General features: G+C 37.9%; 2 protein-coding genes across 2 annotated transcripts; one reads left to right on the plus strand and one right to left on the minus strand.

Moving 5' to 3' along the window:
* Nucleotides 1–93: 93 nt before the first annotated feature.
* Nucleotides 94–2,815, minus strand: ucmab (upper zone of growth plate and cartilage matrix associated b). The gene is made up of 5 exons (XM_053490581.1): nt 2,716–2,815; nt 2,502–2,570; nt 2,260–2,355; nt 982–1,080; nt 94–849 (listed from the first exon to the last, which is right to left on the minus strand). The coding sequence occupies exons 1-5, from the start codon at nt 2,771–2,773 to the stop codon at nt 752–754; spliced, it is 420 nt and encodes a 139-aa protein (XP_053346556.1). The 5' UTR covers nt 2,774–2,815; the 3' UTR covers nt 94–751.
* A 2,014-nt stretch (nt 2,816–4,829) lies between these two features.
* On the plus strand, nt 4,830–14,003 carry hal (histidine ammonia-lyase). The gene is made up of 20 exons (XM_053512796.1): nt 4,830–5,128; nt 5,253–5,313; nt 5,879–5,906; nt 6,094–6,168; nt 6,296–6,368; nt 6,571–6,637; nt 6,726–6,763; nt 7,061–7,186; nt 7,355–7,494; nt 7,595–7,642; nt 7,959–8,106; nt 9,663–9,758; nt 9,849–9,907; nt 10,010–10,090; nt 10,200–10,265; nt 10,363–10,528; nt 10,683–10,817; nt 12,022–12,130; nt 12,260–12,329; nt 13,141–14,003. The coding sequence occupies exons 1-20, from the start codon at nt 4,882–4,884 to the stop codon at nt 13,270–13,272; spliced, it is 1,965 nt and encodes a 654-aa protein (XP_053368771.1). The 5' UTR covers nt 4,830–4,881; the 3' UTR covers nt 13,273–14,003.
* The last annotated feature ends 863 nt before the right edge of the window (nt 14,004–14,866 follow it).

Below are 14,866 nucleotides of genomic sequence, written 5' to 3' on the forward strand. Positions count from 1 at the left end.
AGGTGCCGCTTCTCGCAGTCTCATGCTGAGGCCCTGTTTATCTTTCCACACAGGCAAGTCTCACGTCAATATTTTCATGACAAAAGTCAGGCCTTAGAATTTGATATTGCGTTTATTTAATAGATGTGGCTCATCTAAAAGCGTAAAGAAAACTCCACATTAACGTTACATTTATATCGTATCGTATATGATCCCATGTACAAATAAAGGTTTTTCACATAAACGGGTTTGCTTTGTAATGTGATGGCAGATAAATATTGAATAATATAGTTTCTATTATAATATTCAAATATATTGAATTTTATAGTCATTAAATGTTACATGCTTAGCAAGAGAATAATGAAGTTATCAATCTAATCTAGTGATATTGCATAACATTATAGCTGGGTGATCATGTAGCATGCACAGCTACATGCATTGCATAGATCTTTCAAATATTTCAAAAATATCTGAAAATAAGGCTGTGTATATAGTACTGTTATTTATTTATGTAAAGCCATTCGAATAATGAAGCTTAAATATTGAATCTGCCCATTAATAATAAGCAATGGGCCATTTAGGTGATGCTGTAACCTTTTTTTCTACTTTTCTTCTACCTGCATCCGCACCATATGTAATGTGTACCTCGGAGTTTTTGTCCAACCGAGCTTTCATCATGTGCTTTCCCAGAAGCCCTACTAAAATGGACCTGAACCTATGAGTCCATACCGATGGTGGCATTTTTACACATTTAGACATCCTTTAGACATCTTTACACTACGTGCCGGTTGTACTCATAAGAAGGGTCAAGACCATCATGGTGAAACTCCCTCCACTGCTCTGTACTCTCCTGGGTCCTCTCATCCTGCTCTGTGAAGAAAATGAGGATGAGTGAGATAGATAGAAATAAAATGCAGAGAAGCTTTATAACAGATAGATAGATAGATAGATAGATAGATAGATAGATAGATAGATAGATTTAGGAGAGCTTAGTGAACTCACCATTATGCTCTTCCTCTGCATAATTTTCAAACCTATTCCTCTGCTCATCATGAAATTCTCTCTTCCTTTCATCAGCTGCCAGTCTTTGTTGCTGCTCAACTAAATGCCAAATATATACCAATAAAATGTGTGAAAGTGTAAAAACCCTAAAATGCACTTCTAATTAAAATTATGGTTGCACAAATAATTTATCTGTACATTAATCAGAGAATTGGGCAATAGCTATACCAAATTTATTTAATTCCTAATTTCTATACTCACATACATCAGGTAAGTTCTTACACACATTGTCAAATGATTTAGACAACATTTCATGTATTTACATTGTATAGAAATGCAAACTTACCCGGTAATAATCTTGTTTCTATTTAGTTATTATTATTATTATTATTATTATTATTATTATTGTTGTTGTTGTTGTTGTCGTATAACTACTAGTAATAATAATTTTGTTGTTGTTTTTATGAGGCTGCATGACATAACTTCTGATTAGTCAGCATTGACCTGTGTTCCAAATGGCTCTTGGTCAGTGTTCAATAATGGACTTCTTGTTTTTTCACCTCAAGGCTTTTTGAAGCAAACAGACACTTTTCCAGATTACGTTATTTAACCAGTCACTACTGTTCGATTTGTTTTATTCCACATTTCCCTCCTTATATGATTATGAAATACATTAGTCTGACTGCCTACTGAAACAAACTATTATATTTTTTACTTATTAGAAAAAAATTGTAATACAATTATTACCATAAACAGATACCAGAATCAGGAAATAGAATCTGAACAGGAAATCACAATCATAAATATGCAAATAAGGCTACAAATGGACTATAGCTTTTGATTTATAGCTGATGATGAAAAAGCTGGCTCCTCCGTAGTGGCCTGTGACTCCTGCACACTTGTTTAGCCCGCGCTGCATTCCTTAACTGACTACAACCACATTATAGGGCACCTAGAGACTAAAAACCTCTTTATTTACATTTGTTTTCGATTATCGTTTTTAAACATAGCCATGTTCCTGTATTTATGGAAATTTAATACAGGAATAAACTAGGACCTGATCGCCACAACAGCCGTGAATTTTGCATCTACGAAATTATATTTTGCATAAAAATGTTTTTTTTCTTGTTCCCAAAGAAGACAAAAATTTAGATTTTTAGGCAGTTGTAAAGTTGTCATCGCCATTCAAAGAATGGGACCATGAGAACTGTTACCCAAAACAACTATATCTCATGCATTAATCAACTGCAGAACAAAAGACCATCTGAAGAAACTCACCGTTGAGTTCGTCTTGTGATTTCACCGCTCTTCTACCACGGCGCTTAAAAAAGCTTGTTGCATCTCTCTCTTCCATAAAAATTCTTCTTAGCCCACCTTAAGATGAATAAACACAGTGATGAGAAGAGGACCATGCATGATTATCTCTGTGAGTCATCAATGAACCCTTTTCCCCTTGTCCACATCCCCATACCAACACTAAGGGGTTGTATGGGGGTGAGAGCTGATGTTATTTTTATCACCTTGTAGGCCTGATGCTTTCTTATGCGCTTTACTATCAGCTGCAGTTGCAGCGCCAACCTCGTAAAACACTGAAAAAATAATATCACAAGTAAGTGTTTCCATTAAACAATCAAAGTGTAATATCCAGACAGTGTGAAAATAAAAAGAAAATAAAGACACTCCATATAAACTGTAGGTTAAAAACATTCTCCATCACCTGTGTTTCATACTCACAGGTGAAGACGAAGAGCAGAGCCAGACAGGTGAGCAAGGCAGGGCGCATCCAAGACATTTTTAAACCTGTGTCCAGGCTGCAGATGAGAACTACACAGGAATACAAGCGAGCTCTGGTGTGAGGTGGAGTTTGTTTCCAGGGTGTGCCAGTAGGAATTCAAGGAGATCGGTCATGGGAGGAGCGCAGTTTTTTTTCTCTAGAGGGTAGGCCATCATGGCGCTTACAGTACAGGAGCTGAATAAGGAGCACACTATACTGTAGCTCCATGAAGAAGCTACAGTATAGTGTGGCTCGAAAGCCGTTTAATGGACAAGAGCACTTTCTGAACTGCGTTCTAGTACCCTTGTGCAATCAATTCCTTTGCCCAATTAGTGCGTGTCTTTAGACAGAAGAGCCATTTTAGCACACACACACACACACTGTTGTTTGTTTAAAGGCAGGCAAGAGGGATGCGTGTGCCAGTAGGATTTTGTTTTTAGCATTAACGTGCTAAAACAAATCTGTTTCTAATATAGAAATTGCACACACTTTTATTTCATAATGTTTAATAGATCTGTCAATGAAATGGTGTCTTTAGTCAACTTGCACTTTACCGCATTGGGGATTAAAATCTTACCTTCAGTTCTGTGCGTTTAGAGTTTGCATGTTCTTTCTGTGCTTGGTGGAATTTCTTTAGGCTCTCTGGTTTCCAAAGACATGCAGTTGAGGTTGATTAGCTTTTTCAAATTGCATGTAGTATGTGATTGGGTGTGTGTTCCTGTGCTTGTGTTTGAGTAAGTAAGGGAGTGAGTTATGCCACCACCTAGCCTCTGTGAACTTTGCTTAATGAAACAAAAACTTGTCAGGCCGTCTTGTGGTCACACATGGTAAGTGATGGTTAATGGCTCCAGACGTACTTGGCAAGTGATCTTAAAGCCACAGTGTTTCCCAGAGTTGATGTATAAGCCCACAATAAGGACACGCCCTGGTGACAACCATTGACTGTCCAGTTGACCTTAGTGACAAACATCTGGAACCAACCAGTAAAAGTCTGATAGGGTAGAAAATAAGGTTTATGAACCTGAAATGAAAAGACACCAAAGCTCAAACTGGTACGATGGGACTTTTTGATGAAACTGCTCGGCATGTTATTTAGAACACCTGTCTAGTTGCTTTATAGCTAAGAAATTGCACTAGGATCAAGCAGGCTGACACCTGTTGAGGACGTAAATACTACCGGCAAGAAGAGCAGACAAGTCTAGTGGAAAGGAGGGGTTGCTGGGGATGGTACACCAGGAGTACACTGAGGTTGAGTGGGAGTGTGGGAGTGTGCGCAGACTGGTGAACACAACATTTTGTCATGTGTCAGTAACATTTTTAATTCAGTTCAATTCTATTTGATTTGTATAGAGCTTTTACCAATGGTCTTTGTCGCACAGGAGCTTCACACAATAGAGAAAATTATGGAAATTTGTATGAAATGTAAAACAATTGTGAATGAGTAAAAATGATTAGATAGGCCCTAATAAGCAAGCCCAGCGCGACGGTGCTGAGGGAAAAACTCCCCAAAATGGCAATAGAAAGAAATCTTGAGAGGAACCGGACTCAACAGAGAACCAGGAACTGTTGTGTGTGTTAGGTGGCTGGAAATTCAGTCCAGTTCTTTACTGGAGGCTCGGGTAGACTGTAGGAATTTCCAGTCATGAACTATTGATTTCCCATAGTAAAGGGGAAAGGAAGTCAAATTTAACCATAAAAAAAGGGTGGGGGGGGCTAGAGGACCTACGGTTGGGGTAGGATTTAGAGGAATTTCGGAATAGCTGCATGTCACAAATGTAAAGACAAATGTGTGTGGGTGTGTGTTTGGGTGTGTGTTTTACAAAAATGTTGATTTTATTCAAATGATAAATGATTAATCAGATGATCAAGGTTTTGGCAAATTTTGGTTTAGTTTGTGAGTATGCGTGCGTGCATGCATGTGTGTGTTGAATGATAAATCTGACAAGGCTACAGATAACTTGCTCAAACACAACCTAAGGTTCAACTGCCCTGCACAGAGGAGGGACTCATTTGACACCATTTGATTGGTCTGTTAAACCTATCCCTTACCAGATGTGGTCCCTAACTTATCATTTCTCACTTTAAATCCTGAGTAGACATCAAACCTGCTGGACAAAAGTAGCACAATGCCTCGCTTTACTGTCCACGTAAGAGATGAGTGGCTGACTGTGCCCTGTAAGGATACGTCCTTCACTATACAGTGGTTGGGCATGGAGGCTCTCAAGCGCTATGTCAAGAACAAGCCTGATAATGGAGGATTCCCTAATGTCAAAGATGTGTGCTTTGTGGCCAGGAGGTGTCAGGGACAAGGACTGCTGGATGCTGATGATACAATAGATGACGTCTTGGAAGACAATGATTTTGTTGAGCTTGGTAATGTTCAGAACATTCTACTTTTCTTATTCACATTTGAGGTTTCTTAAAAAAACCTGATAATTGATATTATTTTTTTATGAATGTTTAGTGATGTGTTCTTGTCTTATTTTGATTTATCTAGAGATCAAAGGTGACACCATGTCTTCTGACTTTATTCCCAGTCAACCTGGAATGGCTTATCTGTATCCTTATAAAACATATTGTGGTTTTAATGTGCTTTCCTTAAGCAATTGTCACTTAAAAGGGAGTGCTGTTGTAATGAATATCAGCAGACGTGCGACTGACAGTTAAGTGAAATTAACAGAGTGAGAGTGCTACAGTATGTAGCCAAAAGGTGAGATGGAGGTGGTCGACAATCCTGAGGAACTTACGCGATTTACTTTAGAATATAAGCTTTTGGGCTGGATTGCAAATTGTGTAAAATGGAAAGCTAGTGCACTATGTAACATAATGTCATCAGATGTGTTTCCTGCTGAAAGAACTTCTGTAACTGGTTTTGAATTTGGGTTTTGGCAAGCAGTTGCTCTCTTCTTTGGAACTGCTGAACGTAACACGTGTTATTAACGATTGGAACACATGTGACATGGAGTGTACTTATAGTTAAATACTACTAGTGGAATGGCTCTCGTCCAAACAAATTCCCCAATCAGACCTAATAATGTAATTAGTGTGTAATTCATTTGTCTAGAGAGGTTTTTTTTTCTCTTTTTTTCTTTTTAATTTACCCACTTTAACAAACATAACCAGAACAAGGGCCTACAGAGAACCAGAGGAGGTGAGGATGTTTCGTTCCTACCAAAACATAATAAACATGTTGCTTTCAAAGAACAACATTTTAAATTAGTTTAACATTATAAATGCAAATGGAGACTCTATTAAACGGCTTGAAACGAGTTTTTCTTGCACTGTAACTATTGATCGAAAACAGGCATTGTTATAAAATATTGTTTGTCTGTGTATAGCACCTTTTCCTAGATGGCAACAGTCTGAACTCCACTGATCTAGTCAACTTAGGAAGAGGCTTTTACAAGATTAAGGTACGTGATATGGTGCAAATACTCACAGTGGTTAAAAAAAAACTTTCATTACTAACCAACAGTTTTAAAGGTTCCACACTTGAACAAAGCATTCTTAGTGCTAAATATCGGTTGTTATTATAACCAGTTGACACCTGAGGCTGAGAAAAAAGTAGAGCAGTCCAGAGAACTTCTAGACACTATAGTAAAAGAAAAACAAGGTAAGCAGGTGATTTTATCTGTATTTGTGTACAAGTTAACTGAGCTAAAGTTAACTGAACCGAACTAAACCTCCCATACTGTAGCACTTGTCTTATGGCTTATTCTGCTTTAACATTGTAGTACCAAAACATTTGAAAATGTGTTACATTTGATCAATTTTATCAATATAATTTTAGTTATATAGTTTGCTATGCTCTCCAGTTGTGTATGGAATCACCACTGGATTTGGGAAGTTTGCACGGACCGTCATCCCAATCAGCAAACTCAAGTAGAATCACACTTTCCATAGTTTGAGTAAATGTGTGTAAAATTGATTTAAATGCATGAAAGCTGCTTACGGCATTTTCTTTTTACAGGGAACTGCAGGAGAATCTTATCCGCTCACACTCAGCAGGTAAGTACATATTTTTTTAAAATATATTTTTCATTTTTTATTTTCAGAAAGAAAATACATTCATAGGCAAGGGCATGCATAACTTCTCAGAATCAAAATCACAAATGTTAAGTGAAAAAAAAAAAAAAACTTTTAAATACCAATACGGAATACTGTATCTCCCCAGCCCTAGAGAAAGAAAAAATCCCAAATGTAACATATGTGTTGTATATTCAATAACTTGATATTTACCATGTAAATTATACCATAAATTAATAGTGTGTGTGGTTGTGTGTGTGTGTGTGTGTGTGTGTGTAGGTGTGGGCAGCCCTCTGAGCCCTGAGAGGACTCGCATGTTGCTGGCCCTCAGAATAAACGTCCTGGCTAAGGGATACAGCGGGATCTCTCTGGAGACCCTGCACAGTATGATACAAGCATTCAATGGTACATAAAAGCTTTTCGTAGAGGTACACTCTGAACCCATTCATTGAAACTGATTTGTTGTTTTCTGCCAAAAAACACACCACACAAAGATCCATTACAGACCCTTTTGCATACTGTATCTTCTGTCTGCTTGCATTTTTATTACCATGCCGTTTCTTGTCTCTTCAGCGTCCTGTTTGTCTTATGTTCCTGAGAAGGGAACAGTTGGTGCCAGTGGAGACCTTGCTCCTCTCTCACACTTAGCCTTGGGGCTGATGGGAGAAGGGAAAATGTGGTCACCTAGGAGTGGGTGGGCTGATGCAAAATATGTACGATCCAAAACTTCAAACAGTGTCCATGTGTTTACAAAGCTTAATGATAAAAGTGTATTTGCAATCCTTTTAAGTCTGACCTTTGCATTGTACACAGGTTTTGGAAGCACATGGACTAAAGCCTATATCACTGAAACCAAAAGAGGTATTAGACTAATCATTTCTGTCAGGCTTTAACCATGTTTATCTGTCTTTATGTTGACACAGTGGGGATGGCCTTAGCTAAAAATGTGTCCTTGACCTATCTGAAGCTGGGTTTTGTAACATACTGGGATTATAGATTAAAAGCTAACTATGGAGAGGTTAAAACCAAGCAAATCAAATACATAAAATACTGCGTACCATTGTTGGATATGTTAGATGCAGGATGTTAGATGTTTTGTTACAAACAGTATTTTTTAAGTGTTCTTTAAGGAAGGATTATGTGATTGCTTGAACATTCTACTGGTCCTCATATGTAGGGTCTTGCGTTAATTAATGGGACACAAATGATCACCTCAATGGGTGCAGAGGCTGTGGAGAGGGCAGAGTCCATCGCCAGACAGGCCGATATCATCGCTGCACTCACCCTGGAGGTCCTGAAGGGAACCACGAAAGCATTTGACAGTGGTGAGTAAATAAACTTTCTATTTTCCTTTATGTTAAATATATATAAACCTTGGAATATTTAGGAAATGTACCCATGTCCAAGAAAAACAACTCATGTCCCGTGATGTAAAGCTCACAAAGCTGTGTGATATTCTAGCATGATGCCAAATTTTCGTTTATCGACCCTGGCCAAGTAACCTTCTCCTGTTGTGTAAATAAACTGAGTTATTTTTGTAAAAGTGTAGAATTACATCCCAGAATAATCTCTAACTCAGATGTGTGTCCTTGAGAAGCACACAGCCAAATGTACTTACTCAGAAATACAAAAATTATTTGTCACTCTTCATGAATATCCAGCTCACTAAGTTAGAGACATATTAAGTCTCACTAGAAAGAAAAACTGAGTTATTTCCTGTAACATTCAACGACCCGAAACTACATGTACAGTTAAAGATATCGGCCACACCTGCAGAATATCTTCAGATTATTTTTTATGTAGTCAATTAACAATTAATAGCAAATTATATATATATATAATTATTATTTTTTTTTTTTCGAAGGATGCTTGCATAGATGAAGAATATTAGGCAGCAAGGGAACAGTAAGTTCTCAAGGCTTAATGTGTTAGAGGCAGAAAAAATGGGCCACACTGTGTTAAAAACCAAAAAAAAACTAAAATGCTGCTCTAGGGCATTTCCAGAACTGCAGGTTTCCTGGGATTTTCCCGGTGTGAAGTGGTTGGTACACATCAGAAGTAGTCTGTAAAGGACAACTGGTAAACTTGTGGCATGGATCATTAATCCACATTAATTCCAGGCTCATTAATACACATTGAAAGCAAAGGCTAGCTTGTGTGGGCCGGTCAAACAGAAGATCTACTGAAGAAGAATTTGCTGAAAAAGTTATTTCTATGATAGGAAGGTGTCAGAACCCACAGTGCATTGCAGCTTGCTGTTTGTGGGGCACTGGTCAGAGTGCCCATGCTGACGCTGTCCGCTGCTGAAAGCTCCTACAATGGGCAGAACTGGCCTGGTTTGATGGATCACGCGTTCCTTTACATCATGTAGATGGCTGGGTACACGTGCCTTACTTACCTGGGCAATAAATGGCTCAAGGATGCACTATGGGTAAAAGGCATGCCAGTAAATATAGTGTGATGCTTTGGGCAATGTTCTACTGAAAAACCCTGCATCCTGAAACTCATGAGGATGTTACTTTGACTTGTAACACCAAAAAATGTTGCACACCTTTGCTGCACTGCAAATTCATTTGGGAATGGTATGAGGAACATAAAGAATTCAAGGTGTTGACTTTGCCTTCAAATTCCCTAGATCTTAGGCCAGGTGATTTTGTTCCTATGGCTGATCAGTCATCAGTTTGGCTTCACCAGCTGTTCTTTAACTTGCTCACTTTAAAAACAGCTCATGTCACTCCAGGCCAAAGTAAGAATAGAGAGCTCTTTGCATATGAGCGATGGAGAAATGGAGAAATGCAGTGAAATGTCTGCTTAAAATATGACCTGTTTAGGCACCTGTTACAACAAAACTCCATACGCATACACACCAAACCTCTTGCAGACATCCATGAGCTGCGCCCCCACCCTGGACAGAAAGAGGTGGCCTTGCGTTTCCGTGCTCTTCTGGACTCTGATCACCACCCTTCTGAGATTTCAGGTGAAAAGCTGCGAAGCTTAACATAAATTGTATAAGGCTAAAACAAACTGGTCACTTCTAGCTAAGTCAAAGTTATGCTTACATTCACAGAAAGTCATAGGTTTTGCGACCGTGTCCAAGATGCTTACACCATGCGTTGCTGTCCCCAGGTAAGCTCACAGCCTTTTGGATAAGGAGTTCTTGAAACAGCTATGTTTATTTACAGTATGTGGTGTTCTCTCAGCCTGATCAATACCATTCTTTTTTTGCAGGTTCATGGCATCGTCAATGATACAATTGCTTTTGTGAAAAATATCATAAATACGGAAATTAACAGTGCTACAGACAATCCTGTATCCTTTCTGCATATAAGAATTTTCATGTCACAATGATCTGTAATATTAACGTGTTTCAATTGTGCCTCCAAATCTGGTAGCTGTTAAACCCTGATAAATAAACTAGATGGTCTTTGCAGAAAGGGGAGAGACCATTTCAGGGGGAAACTTCCATGGAGAGTATCCATCAAAGGTATTGTTTTTACACATTACATTTATAAGGTTTAAGAATAAGCAAGATCAGTAAACAGCCATTTTGTCTCGCTGTGTCTCACGTTTCTTTACTTTAGGCGCTGGATTATTTGTCCATAGGAGTTCATGAATTGGCATCCATCAGCGAGAGGCGTATCGAGCGCCTGTGTAACCCATCTCTCAGTGAGCTACCCGCCTTCCTGGTTAATGAAGGGGGCCTGAACTCAGGCTTTATGATTGCACACTGCACTGCAGCAGCTCTCGGTTAGTCAACCACTGCCCATCTCACATACATACACATACACATCACACCGTGAGCCCGATCAATCACACAGTTGTAGGTCAAACCAGAGAATGTATATGAGTGTTTATCCAAAAAAAATGTTATTACATGGTTACACCGCTTCTTTCCTTGCAGTTTCTGAAAATAAGGTGCTGTGCCACCCCTCCTCAGTGGACTCACTATCCACCAGTGCTGCCACTGAAGATCATGTGTCCATGGGAGGCTGGGCAGCCAGAAAGGCTCTCAGAGTGATTGAACATGTGGAGCAAGGTACAAACAGAAAAGACATCTCTTATATACAGTGAGGTCAATAAGTATTTGATCACCTTGTGATTTTGTAAGTTCTCTTACTTAGAAATCATGGAGGGTTCTACAGTTTTCAGCATAGATGCATTTCCACTGTGAGAGACAGAATGGAAAAAAAAAAATCAGGAAATCACATTGTATGATTTTTTTAACAATTTATTTGTGAATTACTGTGTCAAGTATTTGATCACTTGCTTATCAGCCAGATTTCTGACCCTTAAAGACTTAAAGACCTGTTATTTTGCTTTTAAATAGTCCAGCTAAACTCTGCTTATTATTCTAAATTAGTAGCACCTGTTAGATGTCGTTAGTTGTCATACAGACACCTGTGCACCTCATAATCAGTCAAAGTCTAAGTAGATACATGGGGTATCAATGCTGCTAAGAATGGTGAAAAATCAGTCCAGAACTACATGGGATGCGCTGGTCAATGCCGTGAAGAGAGCTGGGATCATCGTTTCCAATGAGGAATGCACCTATGCTGAAAATTGTAGACCCCTCCTTGATTTCTAAGTAAGAGAACTTGCAAAATCACAGGGTGATCAAATACTTATTGACCTCATTGTACAAACAGTGCTGTGCAAAGGTCTTGAGCTACTATTAAATTTAAGGAAATTATTTAGATTAATGGAGATAAAATATTGGAACACGTTTTACAAATAAAAATTGGTCATTTATGCAGCAACCTTATTTCCCCCCTCTTCTGTTCCAACTACTCAGCATTCAGCATTACCAGTATACTATTCACGTCTTAAGTTAGCTGATTTAATGCTTGAATGATTCATAAGTCACTGTGTGGCTTAGCAAACAAAAACATACCTCCAAAACTGGTCAGGTACAGAGACTGGACTGAAAATGCAAGTCAAAAAAAGTTCTTAATAAGCCTGACAAACTATTCCTCCAGACTACATTTAAACGACAAGAAAGTCTGGCTCCTTGGAAGCAAAATGTGAAAAAGACTTTTGCACAATACCATATAAACACCCTAAATTAGGATTGTAAGGGGAATGCAGTGATGTAAATTCACCAGCAAGCACATAATGGTCTGCAGACTGCCTGTGTATTTTGACACCTTATTGCTGCATGAAAGTGGATTTTTTAGCAGAGCAGTTAAGTTTAAGAGTGCTAAGTGTTTCTAACTACAACTTTGCTGTCTTTGTTTCCTCAGTGTTGGCTATTGAAATGTTAGCAGCTTGTCAGGGTATTGAGTTCCTCAGGCCACTCCATACCACAACGCCTTTGGAGAAGGTGTATGACCTTGTCCGCTCTGTGGTCAAGTAGGTTAAGCTGCATTATCCACATACTGTACTATCATACACCATACGAGAAAAAAAGTAGCTCATTCTGAAATTTGACTTATTTTCCATCTTTTTTTCCATCCCTCTCACTTTCACTCTTTTCCTCAGGCCCTGGATAAAAGATAGGTTTATGGCTGCAGATATTGAGACTGCCCATCGGCTTCTGATAGAGCAGAAGGTAAATCTCATTATAAGCTGCTAATGAGTACCCTTGCTCTTTGATTTTATTTTCTTGTATAGGACTATAAGTTAGATCTTGTGCAGCAAATGCATGTTTTATAAGCTAGGTTATCATTACTGACCACCCTTCTTAAAAACCGTTCACACTAATTAGAATAACAGATTTCACGCTGAAAAAAAAAAACACATGAGACCGTAGTATTTTATAGTATAGTGAACATAGTCTTATTAATGAGCATTTCCTATTACTGTACAGTATATGCCCGTGATTGATGGCTATGGCTAAAGGGATTTAGAGCTCACTGAAGTCATTTTTGAGAACTTTCAGTGAGTAGAATGACTGATTCCTGAAAATCACGGATAACGTGACACCAACTTGCAGAAGAAACACCTGAAACTGGAGAACCAGGAGCAGGAACTGTACACACAATCATTCACAAACATCAGTTGCACATAACTGGAACTTGGCTGGAAGTTATTGCCACACTTCCCGTACAGTCCTGACCCTGCTCTGGTTTACTGAGAAAGCTATTCGAGCACTAATGAAATGCTGGGATAAGTGCATTAGTGTAGCTGAGGATTATATAGAGAAATAAATATTGAGATTAAAAATATTACAAATATCAAGAAATAGGTTTATTAATCTTATATAAAGTTTATTATATATTTATAATAGGAAGTTCTAGGCAGATTTGACTATATGCAAGATGTTTCTGATTTTTCTTTACCACCTGAAGTTTTTACATGATTCGTATGAGAAAAACATTTGTGTTCTGACATTTGTTGCTCTTGCTATTTTCTTTGTTAAGGTTTGGAATGTTGCTAAGCCATACATCGAGAAGTACTGTGCAGAGCACTTCCCCGAATCACGTCCATCCTCCCCGACTGCATTCTCTCTGGAAACGCCACAATCTCCACAGAAACGTGTTCGGCTGGAGTGACAGAGATGCACAGCGAAAATGTCATTCTTTACCCAATGCCGATAAAGGTCTTTATTACCATATGTACCAATGTGCTGTGGTTAAATGGTCATACTAGGTATTAGGTCTCAGATGTACATTTCTTTCCCATTGTAAACAATATAATCATTGTAAAAACATTGTCTCCATATGCATCAGACAGTTAATAGTGCATTTCATTACTGCTGATATTTGACCTTTTGGAAACCAAAGCTGTCAAGTTCTATAAACCGAAACATTTAAATAAAATATACAGTATGTGCATATGTTTTAAATTGCAATATATTAAAATGCAAAACTATTTGGAAGAAATGTTTGTTCAGTGTTTGAGACAGAGAAACATTTTTATTTTATGCTAACAGAAAGGGAACCCTTACACAGATGTGCAGAAAGTAAAGAGGTCAAATTATTCACTGTAACACCTTTATTTGTACATTTACATTTAAATTCTAAGTAAGTTTCTTATCTTTCCCGTAGTGACTAACCTTTAAGAGCAACAACTCACCTATGCATATAAATTAACAACTTCTAAAATTGCAGGGAAAAGGTGGTAAGAGATTTATCATATTTTTCCCCTTTTCCTGAACTGGACTATAATTCGGTTAACATTGAGAAAGTATATTTCAAGATATCAAGTTATTCCAGTCTAAAAAGAAGGAAACAAATAGTAGTGCTAATAATGGAAACACATTTTGTTCATACATTTTATAATAAAACTCTTGGTGTCTATTAGCTTTGTATGACAAATATGAAGCAATTTGGATTTTTTTTTATTACAGAGAATCCCAATCTGGGTTTGTTACCTAAAACAACCGTTTCCTGTTTATGCTGGCTGAATTTGCCCCAGGCACATTTCTGAACATCTACAATACAGTTTACTGTCCACTGGCTAATTTAATTAATCCACCCCCCCCCCCCCCATTATTAATAGCTCATGCAGAATGTATATATATATATATATATATATATATATATATATATATATATAGTATTATAGTATGTATAATACTTTGATCCATATGCATTAATTTACTTTGGGTTTTCTGACAACAACATGGTCAAAATCAAAGTCAAAGTTTAAAGTAACAGCATGCCTGATTTTATGTGCTTTTTGTACACATCATCAAGTTTCTAGAAAAATATATGCCACTCATATATTTGACTATTCTTTTTGGCAAAATTTGTCGGCTTTGTAAAACTGACCTAATGTTTAAGCATGGTCCACATATTTTTTTTTAGGTTTGAGGCAAGAAGAGCTTAAATGTTAGGCCGCTTTATTAATTTTGCAGTCAGCTTTGATGTGAGCTTTCGATCATTGCCATGTTGGTTCTCTCAATTTCATCAAGTTTTAACTGTCTAGCTGTTTGATCTGTCAATATGCTTAAGAATAATGACTTAGTCTTCCATCTTCATTATTCCATCCCCTTTTGTCCAATGAACCAGTTCCACTGACAGCTAAACAAAATCACACCTGAGGGTTTAGATTTTGGGGCTTTTTCCTTGAATGGCACTTGATTGTAGACACTGGTGTTCAAGCAGACTACAGTTTATGGTACAGTGTGCTTGTGCCTTAGTT

This window comes from Clarias gariepinus, chromosome 2 (genome assembly GCF_024256425.1).
Source record: "Clarias gariepinus isolate MV-2021 ecotype Netherlands chromosome 2, CGAR_prim_01v2, whole genome shotgun sequence".
In the NCBI taxonomy this organism is placed as follows: domain Eukaryota; kingdom Metazoa; phylum Chordata; class Actinopteri; order Siluriformes; family Clariidae; genus Clarias; species Clarias gariepinus.